We start from the raw sequence: 13,232 nt of genomic DNA, 5'->3' as shown, positions 1-13,232 counted from the left end.
CGAGGGCAGCAAGGAACCTGGGAACCTCGGGTTTCCGGAGTTCCAGGAAAGGGGAGAAGAAAAGAAGGATCTTCGGAACCTCGAGGTTCCGGAGTTCCGGAGGAGGAGGGAGAAAGGCTAAGGAGAGGAGGGCTAAGCTAGGGAAGGACGGAGCAGGAAAGAAAGTGGCTAAGGCAAAGAACTTCGGAACCTCGAGGTTCCGGAGTTCCGGAAAAGGAAGAAGGAAAGAGACAAGGGCAAAGAGAAAAGAACTTCGGAACCTTGGGGTTCCGGAGTTCCAAGGAAGAAGAAGAGGCCAAGGGAAGAACTTCCTCCGGACAAAGCAACACTTCACACTTCATGATTCTTCTCTCCTTGATCAACTGGGGCCGAGCTGGTCCATGGAACATATCTCTGATCGATTCTCACTGATGGACCAAGGGTGTCATAAAATGACAACAATAAGCATTTAATGTTTTCAACCTTCTAGAAGCAAATTGGTTTTTACCAGGCAAGTATAAGAACAAGTTTTTTATCCCACATTGCTTGTGTGGTGAAAGTTGATGGTGAAAGCAAGTTCAAAAGGGGATACCCCAGCATTATTTTATTACTAAGTTTGCTGAGTGTATCCATCAAAGAAGGAGAACCCCTCAAGGTGGGAAGAATTCAAGCCCATTTCTTTATGCAACATGACTTATAAACTACTAGCAAAAGTCATGGCTAATAAACTTAAAAAACTATTGCCTGTCATAATATCAGAAGAACAAACTGGCTTTGTACCCAATAGATCAATTTTGGATGGGATTATCATAGTCCAGGAGGCTATCCACTCCTGTCACTTCCAAGGGCAACCTACTATGCTAATAAAATTAGATATTAAAAAGACCTATGACAAAGTGGATTGGTATTTCCTTTGTAGCTACATGAAAGCCTCTGGCTTTAACAAACAATGGGTGAATTGGGTCTACTTTTGCATTTCAAACCCTAGGTTCTCTATCTTACTAAATGGGAAACCGGAAGGCTTCTTTGGAGTATCTAGGGGACTCAGATAGGGAGATCCCCTATCCCCATTCTTATTTATCATTATGTCTGAAGCCTTAGGAAGACACCTGGATGCATCACGAAGAGCTGGCAAACTAGCAAGGATTCAAATCACAGGAGGGGTAGATCCATGCACTCATCAACAGTTTGTTGATGACACAATGATCCTAGGGAAAGGGCATTTGAATGAAGCCAAGGAAATTAAGAAGATATTACAATCTTATGGGCTGGCATCCGGAGAGATGGTAAATAAGGAGAAATCGAAGATATTCTTTTCCAATATGAAAGCATAGGAGGAATCCAGAATAGCTTCATTTCTAGGGTACAAAATAGGTCATCTACCATTCTCGTATTTAGGAATGCCTCTGGACAAAGGCATCAAAACCAACAAACTCTGGGATCCCCTAATTGAAAGGGTTAGGAAGAAGCTGTCATCTTGGAAAGCCTTATGGCTGACAGGGGCAGGAAGACTAACCCTCATAAAAACAGTCTTAGCAGCAATGCCTATCTATCTACTATCATGCATACCACTTCTGAAAGGGGCCTACAAGAAATTAACTCAAACAATCAGAGATTTCTATTGGAACAGTACAGAGGATAAGAACAAAATTTAACTAATATCACAGGACAAGATATGTCGAGAAAGGAGTGATGGAGGCACAGGAATTAGGAAACTACTATGGCAAAATAAGGCCTTAGGGGCAAAACTAGCATGGAGAATGTACACATCCTCAAAAGCCAAATGGGCCAGAATCCTTAGGAACAAATATATATCGAATAATTAGAGAGGCGGTATTTAGGAGATCAAACTGCAGACATTCTGACTAAACCTCTTTCCAGAGTGAAGATTGATCACTTCAGAAAAGGTTTAGGTATGATAGAAAGGTAATCTGCTTTGTAAATAAGATGTTTAATGTGTAAACTTCTTTTGTCATGTTGGGACATTTTGGGTTTCACCCCCTGTGTTCATATCTAAGAGGTGACAATCTCTCAGATTATGAACACTTGTATGCAGACATCATAAGGTGACGATCTTATGATTCTCTAAACCAGTTATCATGTTGGATCTCTAGTATGTCATGGATGTGCCATGATGGTGTTGTGGTAAAACATTTGTATAAAATGTTTGTGCACATATCACAACCTGGATAAGATGAGAATTTAACCATCCTCATATGTTTATCCGTAGTATTGCGTGTTTAGGCAATACTGATATCACATGTTCAGGTGATATCTTGTCATAATGAAATGATGAATCTTCTATATCACATGGTTAGGTGATACTCTATGTCACATACTTAGAGTGATGTTTTATATTTGTATCTTGGGTCCTGATGGTACTTCATATCATATGTATAGATGATATATATTCTTGGAGACTGACATTATTCTAGTTATGAAAGAGAAATGTGATGCAGGTTACTTTATCTATCTTCCAAAGCTAAGAGGGAGTGTTAATGCATTAGTAGCTTCTGCAAGATAAGACTTCTCTAACCCGTTAATCTCCCTTATTATGTTATGGTTTATTCATCTATTCTATTAGATTATTTGATTTATGCTTTCCGAACTGAATATGTTTATCAGATTGTAACATTGATCATGATTATGATATTGGCATTGGATAAAGATGGATTAGATCAACGACTTGCTTAACATAGTTAAGCGTTGATCTAAATGCTATCGGGCTAATAACCCGATAGCATATGTAATGCTATTTGTTATCGGGTTTAGTTCATACCAATAAACATTTATAATCAGGCCATTAACAAAGCATCATAACTAACACCGTTTCAACCGAGTGTTTAAGTATTAAATGTTAGTTACCAAACATAACCGAAATCGGGATGTGCAATATGGAAAGACACCAATCAATAGGTGCCTTGATCGGTCATGTCTAAAAGACATGACCGGTCAAGACATCTATTGACCAGTCTTCTAAAACATATAAAGCCCAACATGAATCATTTGGAGAAGATATATAAAAAATATTAATGATCTCTCTCCTTCAGCCTGCAACAAAACAATCAGATTATCAGACAATATAGTCATATAAAATTCTCACATATATAATTTGTTCTTTTATTGCAATTGAATAAAACTTTACAATTTATGATTTTATTATATTTGGTTTTCATTATACATAGATTAGGCATGGCATTCATTATTTGGTTTTTCCCTTTTATATTACATATTTGAGGGAGTCACAACTTTCCATTCTGTCTTTTAACCATTCATTAACTTAATTAAATTTTAATTATATTTAATTATATTCTTTTATATTTTTATTTTTATTTAATTTTTATTCTTTTGCATTATAATTTTATTATTATTATTTACCATTAAATTCCATTTCAAAGTGGGGACATTACAGGCTGCCCAAAGATCCTGCAGGCTTCTCGTTTTCCTGCTCCCATATCTAAGAGTTGTATGAGACAGTTTATTTTCAACTCGTTTGCTGTGAAAAAAGACTATTGAGGGAATTTCAAGCCTAGGATAACATCCATTTTCCTTTGCTGCGGAAATTTTGGGCCTTGAGATTTTCATTGGGCATGATAATAGAATATTTGCTTTAAATCTTCTTGCAAATCAGGCCTGTATCTTGGAAGACCACTTTTCTAAAATGAGCATAAGAAGGAAGTCATGGCCTCTGGCACCTCTAAAAAGGTAGTTTCGTGAGCTGTCAACTCAGCTCTTGTGCAATACAGATCCGTAAGATGCAGGGATGAATTATGGCTGATTAGAAGATGAGGTATGTATGGACCTAGGCTTTAGGCAAGAAAGTCAACTATACTAAAAAACTCAATGCATTGTTTGTATATATTTGCTTCAAAAGACATTAAATGTTCAAGTTATCAGATTCCTAATTCCAATAGACATAAGAAAGAAATGTTTTCAACAGATCCTATCCTATAAATTAAAATTTAAGAACAAGCCTCATTGTGAGTTTGATCATCGAGAGGCTTAAAAGTACAAATCTATCATTTTCATGTACCTGTGGAAATTCATATGGAATGATCCATACATCAAAGCTGATATAACTGTACAAATATTGAACAATGATGTTAGGGATATCTGCTTCTCTGAAACATCTGAAGATAGCTTTCCAAGTAAACAGGATTCCATCTCATTTAAAAGGGGATCCCTCAGTGATTCAGGAAGTAGAATGCTCGAGGAAATCATCCCATTTGTCTCCTAGCAAATAAATAACTAATCAAATTAGCAAAAATCCGTACATAAGACAATGCTCAATTCACTGTACCATTACTTTGCATACCTCGCACATCTGAATGGAATTGTGAACCCCAGAAGCTGCTAATATTTGCTCAGAATGGTCTAATACTAGAAACTGATCTTCTTGGGATTTCTCTTCCTCATCTAGCTACAAATATATAGAATTACAGATCTTAAAAAGCTTTGTATAAGCATGAAAATTTATGTTTGTGACAAATTTGAAAACAACCCATCAAAATTATCTTTACATTCTGTAAAATGAACTCAAAATGCACCTCAGCCCAGTCTTCCATTTTTCTAGAAATATGCATTTTAACCAGCTTGACAGGATCAAGTTCTGAAAATGGGAAAGAGGGGACACAACCAACACAAATAGAAAAGATCGCACTAAAAAACATCACAGCCAATTCTTTACTTGTCCCAAGTTGATCCTGTTCAAAGAAATCAAATCAAGTATATATTCGTGTATCAGTCGATTTGATAAGAAATGTGAACATGATACCAAGAGACCTAACATATAAAAGATGAAAGTTTTACTAAAATGTATATAAATAGAACTAAAATATTGCTCACCCTCTACATAAGGTATTTGCTTTATTAGAGACGGCAAGCAAAGTCAAGACTCAGATAAAAAAAGAATTCCATTCCACAGTCCACATACAAAACAAATACTATTTCTATAAATTATTTACAATCACCAAAAATATTGCTCACCCTCTACACAAAGCATTTGCTTTCTTAAAAACAGCAAGCATAGTAAGGACTCTGTATAATTAGAGAATTTCATTCCAGAGATAACATACAAAGCATATTCTGTTTCTACAAGTTCCTTACAATCACATAAATAGTTGTCACTCCACAATTCAATCTAGCGATAAGACCAAGCATTTCAGCATTCAATGTCTTAAACATATGCTTTCATAATAAAACATCAAGTAAAATAGGCTCATTTTCAGTATAGATGAAATATCCCCTGCTGTTGATAAACTGAATATGCAAGGAATATTGTCAAACAATTGACGGACAACCTGTTGTTCTAATCATTTTGTGTTTAATTTTTGTAATAGAACATCACTTCATGTTTGGAGCTTATTTATTAAAAGCCTTATAATCGAAGCCTCATCCTATAACCTCCTAGGATGAGATTTTTGCTTCCTTCACCTCAAGTCACTAAACCAACAATATTCCACCCTATTACACAAAAAATAAACAACCTTTTTTTCCTAAGTGACAAAAGCACCAAACTGAAATCCCTCCATCCCCTATGAACATTGATAACCAAGACCAAATAGCAAAGCCACCTCTGCTGGAAACTCCCACTCAAATGAGATTTCGATCTAGATAGCTTTACTTAATATCAATAATACTCTTTTGACCTTACCAAAGTCCTGGAATCGAAAAGCATGGATCAAGCCAACCAGTAGAAATGCATCAATCTGCTTCGCAACAACATACAAGAAATCAAAGACAGCCAAATGTCAAGCATCAAATGTTTGAGCCAGCAAGAGGAAGTCACAATGATCACAAGAAAATGTTAACGAAGCATTCTCAACTGGACCGAAAAGAGGCTATCAAACATCTACATACACATGTCCGAAAAGAGGCTATCAAACATCTACATACACATGTCATAAAACAGTTATTGGGTTAAGAGCATAGCAGAGACACGTCCTTATGTTGGGTATGGGTTCCAACCAAGAAGTGCATCCTCATGAAACTGTGTTTAGAATGCAAGGTACAATTACCACTCATAAATTAAATATAAAAAGAATCATGAATCTTAGTACATGATCAGGTCTAAAACAGGCACCAATGCCAAAGAAAATGTGATCAAAAACACAAACAAAATACAATAGTAGAATTTTTAACAATGAAAATGATTCTGTTCTATAACTGTAGAGAAAAAATGAAAGACAACATCTTATCACCCAACAAAACACTCTTACCAAAGAGTCTAAAACCTTTGAAATCCACTTCAAGAGCTTCCTACGCAGATGCAGAACATCTCCATGAGTAACCTGTCAAAACATGAATTATATATTCATTTCCAAATATATAGGAAAGTCCCTATATTTTCACAGTTTTTCTCTTACTATTCATTGCATCTCTTTGAAACAATCAATGATTTATATTACAAAAATGATAAAAAGGAACATGTTATCAATCAGAAAAATGACAAAAAGAAACCTATTAGTAATTAACTTTCCATATGGCTGGTCATAAGCTCACAACATTATCAGTAATCTAGAATATCAGACTTACGGTTTTTAAGCACAGTACTCTAAGTTTGAAAAATTACTGTATGACATAGTCCTTAAAATGGTGCTAAGTTTATTAGCTAAACCTCCCTCAGAAATAGGGAGAAGTCTCAAAAGAATTCGTAAAAATTTTGCACCAAGGCACCATGCTGGTAACAAGCTCATACAAAATACCACATTTTAAACAAAGACATTCATGAAAAGTAAATGATGTCAGATAAGAAAACTGTCACTCATTCTTCTATAGAGATTTTTCAATAAATATTAAAAAAAGCAATACAGAAAACTAAGCAAATATTAATATCATTGAGCCATACCTGACAACTTGCACAGGAGAAGAAAGATGCAGTGAAATACAAAAGGCTCCTGTCATTTATTTAGAGGCTGTGAGACATGTACTAAAGTTCAAAATAACAAATCATGCAGCTAATAAACGACCAACTAAACTTTTTATCATTTACAATATATCAATTACTCTTAATTTCTTTCCCACTAGTCAATTCTATGCAACTATGTTGAGTCACAGTCATCACCAATCAACCATTTTAGTACATCTAACTTGTGGAATATCATGAAAAACAAATGAGACATAAAGCATGCAAATTATTTTGAGGACATACCCTGAAGGCTCTTCACAAAATAGCCGAAAGTCCCAAAAGTCTCGAGGCACAGAATATATAGGCAAAAGATTCTGAAAAGTAATCAGCATGATATTAAACATGAATTTTGCCAAAAAAGTGAATATTATAGAACTCCTTCACACCTATACCATGAAGACTCTTCATTTTCATCCTTCACCCCTACCTAGAATACTGGCCACACAAAACAAGGCTAATACATTATATTCCCATCCCATGTTATACTGCTATGAACATAAGTTATTCATGTGAAGCAGATCATTTTTTTCTATATGCATGACTTCACTGGTGAACATAAGTAGGTTGTTATACCTACCCTGTATCCCATCACTGAAGCACATGGGTTAGACATTAAGTCTATCCCCCTATCACCAGAATAGCAATGCTACTATTTCATTTGATTCCCACAATCTTTTATAACAGTATAATACAAATTTCATCAAACCATAATGGTAGACATTCAGAATTGCTACCTGGGATATCAAATGACCAAGAAGCTTGAAAGTAGCATCTATCTGCCATACATAAGTTATAAATATATTATTATCAAGATATGTATGTGGTATTAAAACAAGAGGCAGCATTGTAAGAAATTATCATGAATGCAAATAACAAATAATGATATATCAGATTTGGCTTATAATTGAGAAAAGAACCAAACAACATATAAAGAGAATAAACGAAAAGTGGCAAAGTCTGCAATTATCAGGAATGCTAAAAAAGATGACATTGTATTTTAAAAAGCACATCAAAAATGACCCAAGGAATCATAGTTTAAGGTATAAGATCACTGACAAAACAATCATTATTGTTTCCTAAAATCAAATTCATATATAGCAGGACTTGTTAAGGGTGAAGAATCCTGATACACGGCCACCCCGGAACAGCTTGATCCTATATGTTGAAACTCATCATTTACGTCTTGCAAAATAGACACCAAATTGGAGATCAATTTGTTACATTTTGAAAAATTGCTATTTTAATTGATAAAGAAAACTATTTATATGTATATATCACTTTTTTAGGATGACTACAGGACACCATTGTAAAGTTGCCAAAGACAGTCAACTAAAAGAGACTAGACAATACAAAGGCTAAACTTTATTTCAGAAAATAGATATTCTGATTAATTATCTTCTTGCTGTCACAAAATTCAGAAATCGACAGATAGCATAATAAGCAAAATCTTGTGAACAAGAGGGTGGCCCTTAGCTTCATACCTAGTTCCAGTTGAGAGGCAGTGTCTTTTTCCATTGTATGGAGTCTGGACCAATAGCCATCCATATTTCACTATTCAGCACCAATCCCATGGGACCCTCTCTGGCCTCCTGACTGCATATTCCACTATTCAAGAGAGCTTATGAAGTAGTTGAAGTAGAAGCTTTTTATGCTTAATGGGCTTTTGCCATTTTGGGTGTTGGAAATCATTGAAAGTACCAATTGGTCCAAGAGCTATCTCCTTAGTCTCTCTGCTTTGAGGGATTTTTCAATTTCTTCAGTTCTGTTGAGATAACTTTGATAACAACACCTTAGCAAATGGCTTCATCCTGCTTGTTTACACACCCAATTGTCACGTGCTACTTATCTTATATGCCTTGAAGATTGGTTATCAGCAAACTTGAAATTTTTTTAATTTTTCCCTGGTGCATGTTTTGAAGTTCCACTGCTTTGAGGAGACCATTCCAATTGTCATTTATATTATAGTCAGTGGAAAATGGATAGTGATTCAATGGATGTGATATGGCTGGCTGAATGGATTTCTGTATTACCAGAAGACTTTTCATTGACCTTTGTGGCAAGAAAAAATACGGAATTTTAAGGATTGTCAAAATGCATGAGGTGATCACCATTTTCCAATGGTATGAGGTTATTAAAAGTACAATCTAGAGAAAGAGAAGAAAGAAGCAGAAGGTAGAGCCTGAAAACAGATAAGTATGTTGTATTCATATGAAATATTTTGCATTAGTGTCACATTTTAAGCCAAAACCTTGTTGTCGATATTACCCTTGAGGAGGCTAAGGATGAAAAGTGTATCACAATACTACTTCTTGACCCAAAATCGTGGGGCCAATTATGCAATCAAGACTAAGCTCTGGATACTTATGCTTTAAAATCCTAAAATGAGACCAAGGATTGAGATGAGTGCCAAAAAGCTCTAGAGTAGCAGCCTTATTGATGGAGACTAATACTTGTGAGTGGAAACCATATCCATAAGAATAGAAAATTAGTACTTTGTAAAGACCAAATTTACTTTAGATGATTCTATTGAGATTGAAGACAGTTTGGTTACTAAAGTTTTCTGTTAGGAGTGCATCAACTGTTGGAAATTATTGTCATTGATGTCAAAGGACAACACTAAAATATTAGATATTAGGTCATGCACTATTATTGAGATTTTGTTGAGCAAGAAGGAGATAATTAAATTGCATATGTAATAGTTTACTGCCTACAAGGGCAGCCCATATCTAGTGTCCTTCGCTGAGTTGAAAAATGCAAATTGATTATTGTTTCTATGGAACCGAGCCCCCCTCCTTGGTCACCCCAATTAAGGAAGTTAAAATAAATAAATATAATATGTTTGGAGCCTCACAAGAGGGCCGACCTCCTTGACTTGAGAGCCCATCTTGGGCAATCAAATAAAATAAACAATAATTTAATTGTTGCTGGTTGGGCCTGATAACACAATGATGAACGAATAGTACCCAACCGGTACTGAGAGGGGGGGGGTGAATCAGTACAGACCAAAACACACTCTTGAGCCGGTTTGTCTACAAACACAGTGCATTGACAGACAGACAGTGACACCGGTCCTTAAACAAAGTACAACCAGCAAAACCCAAAATAACTGAGACAAGCATAAACCGGTTGACACTTATCTTCTCATACAATCTAACACTTCATTTTCATTTCACCCTAATGCATGAACAAGTAATCTACCATCAAGGATATACATATAAGCAACTAGATCAACATGATTCACTACTAGACAGAAAACAATATAGCATCACATGAAAAAGACATCACACATATTTTTCACGTGGAAACCCAACTGGGAAAAACCACGGTGGGGATGAATACCCACAAGCTTGTTTTTGAACTCTTTGGAAGTCCGCTCTATTAGGAGCCTTGTCCGGTTAAAGACTGATACAATAGGTTCTCTTAGGAACCGATCCTGTTAGGGATCACCCGGTTAAGGGATGGCTAGAATACCCGGTTAAGGGTTAAACCCTGTTAAAGGTTACCTTGTTAGAGGATTTCAAGAACTCAATGGTTTTGAGTCACTCTGTTAAAGGATTTATAGCAAGCCTGTTAAAGCTACCCTGTTAAGGGATTTCTCAACTGTTGAAGTGGTTAGAGATCAACAGGTATTTCAATGATCTAGTAACAGCACTCAATGCCAATGCAGATCCGCTTAAGCTCCTTTTCACCTTCTGCACTTGCACTCAGCAAATATCACTTCTCTCCTTTGGTCTGGCAAGAATCACGTATCTCTTCTCTTGGATACACACACACACACAACTTTTGCCAACAACCCTAGAAAGAGTCACAACATCGACCTTATAGGAAAACAGATAGGTCAGTAGCATAAACCCTAAACCCTAAACCTATTAGGTTAAGGAATTCAAACAGTTCAATCCTGACCGTTGAGCACAATGCATTAATCTCCATCGTTCGTTTTCCACCAATTTCATGGCGGCTGATAACCCATCACACATTATCACCATTTACAGACTTCGCACATTCCCGAGGTAGGTAGGAACAATCTCCTTCATGCAAGATCCTTCATGCACACAAGGCTTCACGTGGCAGCACGATCTGTTCTTCAATATCATGCTGACTCATCATACAAAGTCACCGGTTGAGCCACACAGGTGTTGACGGGAATAATCATTATGTTATGTTGTTATATTATGTTTATGTTGTCGTCGGTAATAATGAGTTACGGCGGTCAGTTAGTTAGCCGACGGGTAGGTAGTTGGAGTCGCGACGGTTGTGTCGCACCCCTTCGGGTATTATATATTGTGTACCTTTTCTTCGAAGTAGGATCATGATAGTCGTGTCAGATGTAATGTTATAAGCACTTATTGTACATGGACTGTGGAATTAATACAGAGGCTGGTTATGTCATATATTTCCATTATGTTCTGTGCATTTACTTTCTGCATTTAACCGTTTACCCGAGAGGGCAAACATTTGGCGTCGTTGCCTAGACGTACTCGGGAACGGAAGACGCGGATGGCGCACGGACGTGATGGACCTACCCGTCGATGAGATGAACCCAGAGACCGACGACGCGCACATGGAACAAGAGGCGAAGGGGAAATTGAACCCTGTAAGAATCCCGGCACAATGTTGATATAAATTATGGTTGAAAGGGAAAAATAAAAAAATAAAAGTTTTTTTTGTGTACATGGCGTGTGTTTGATGTGTATGGAAGTGACTTATGCCCAATAGACTAAATAAGGACAAAAATAAAAAGATACAGAGTGACGAATGGGAAGTGGCACAAACTGCGTTGAATCTCAGACAGCAGATAGAACGAAGGCGTAGGCTAAGGCGGCTTGCCGAGGGACGACCGGCCAAGGGGTTGCCCGAAGGGAACCCAGGAGGTGTCACGGAGGTTGCGGAGGTAGAGATAGAGAACTACACTGTCTACACTGTTGTAGGGCTGCCAGAAGGAGTCACGCAGGGTGCCGAAGGAGAACTCTACAGTTCGCCAGAATACCACTATAGGGTAAGAAGCCGCGAAGAGTTGGTGGAACAAACAAGGCGAAGTCTAAACCTGATCGACGCTACCAGAGACTTGCTAAAGAATTTGTCCATTTCAGAGGACAACCAGAGGGAGACAACCAACCGGAGGATGACAACGGAAGGTGACGGTACGACCGAAGGTGCCGAGGGAGCACAAGGGTACCGTACAGGAGGCAATTTGTTTGGTTTGGTGTCAGCAACTTTTTCCGGAGGACCCACGAGTGGAGGTTCAGTTGCAGGAGGTGGAGGATCGCCAGGTACAAGCACACAAGGAATTAGAGGAGCGAGACCCAGCGGTGGGATGGCGAGTAAACAAAAATTGCCAAAGTTCACAGGGGAGGGCAAGGAAGACCCCTTACGGCACTGCCGTACATGTGAAACCATTTGGTCCGCCAACGTAGTAACAGACCAGGATGACTGGGTACAGCAGTTCCCAGCCACGTTACGAGGAGTTACCATAGATTGGTACTCCGATGTGGACAAGCAAAAAGTGGCCACGTGGGCCAATCTACAGAAGGAATTCACGGGGGAGTTTCGGTTGCTCCGTGATGACAATGAAATTGTAACGGAGATATACAGTACCAAACAAGGTACCAGGGAGACAGTACGAGCATACAGTCGGAGGCTAAAAGAACTCTTGGGTAAAATGGAAAGCCAACCCACAGATGGATTGAAGAAACGATGGTTCGTTGAAGGGTTGAAATCCTCCCTACGGAGGAAGATGAAAATTGTACCCTCGACGTCATATGACGACGCTTATAATAGGGCGATGGACCTGGAGAGCGAACACAAAACATCAAAGAAGAAGAAAAGTAATAAATCCTCATCCGAGGACAATGACTCTTCACAGGAAAGCAGCAGTGACGACGAGGCTGGCAAACGGGTGCAAGCGCTCCAGAAAGACATGGAGCGAATGAGAAAGGAATTCAAAATAATGAGAAGCACTGGTCGGAACGAAGGGGACATATGATGCACTGAGTGCAAAGAGGAAGGGCACACAAAGGGTACTTGCCAAAAGAAGGCATTCTACGAGATTTGCCAAGTGATGGGACACTCCACCAAGGAGTGCCCATACAACATGAAAACCCGAAGTACGCAAGTGAACCAGGTGTTGTTCACGGAGCAGGCCACAACATCCGCACCAGCGGGTACCGGCCAACATACTAACACAACGGCATCATCGGGAGGATACCGGGACAACAGACGCGGCGGCGGAAGGAATAGCAACAATAACAATAACGGAAGCCGTATCCAGTATGACGCCAAGGGCCGGCCAATTATCCAATGTAGGGCCTGTAATCAGTGGGGGAACTTCGCCCGTGATTGCACGAAG

The 13,232-nt window shown here is 38.2% G+C and overlaps 1 protein-coding gene across 3 annotated transcripts in view; it reads right to left on the bottom strand.

The window, feature by feature from the left end:
* LOC131038950 (serine/threonine-protein kinase ATM) overlaps positions 1-13,232 on the bottom strand; it is a 417,584-nt gene that overhangs the window by 330,763 nt on the left and 73,589 nt on the right. For all 3 annotated transcript variants that reach the window (XR_009104579.2, XM_057971562.2, XM_057971563.2), the window contains exons 15-21: positions 7,621-7,662; positions 7,130-7,200; positions 6,827-6,875; positions 6,198-6,269; positions 4,527-4,682; positions 4,295-4,399; positions 4,013-4,212 (exon numbers count right to left, since the gene is read on the bottom strand). Coding sequence is in view for 2 of the 3 variants with exons in the window: in XM_057971562.2 (XP_057827545.2) it covers positions 4,013-4,212; positions 4,295-4,399; positions 4,527-4,682; positions 6,198-6,269; positions 6,827-6,875; positions 7,130-7,200; positions 7,621-7,662 (695 nt within the window). In the remaining variant the exon portion in view is untranslated. The remainder of the gene's footprint in view (positions 1-4,012; positions 4,213-4,294; positions 4,400-4,526; positions 4,683-6,197; positions 6,270-6,826; positions 6,876-7,129; positions 7,201-7,620; positions 7,663-13,232) is intronic.

Source organism: Cryptomeria japonica, chromosome 3, assembly GCF_030272615.1.
Source record: "Cryptomeria japonica chromosome 3, Sugi_1.0, whole genome shotgun sequence".
Taxonomy (NCBI): Eukaryota; Viridiplantae; Streptophyta; class Pinopsida; order Cupressales; family Cupressaceae; genus Cryptomeria; species Cryptomeria japonica.
This window is presented reverse-complemented; position numbering and strand designations above follow the sequence as displayed.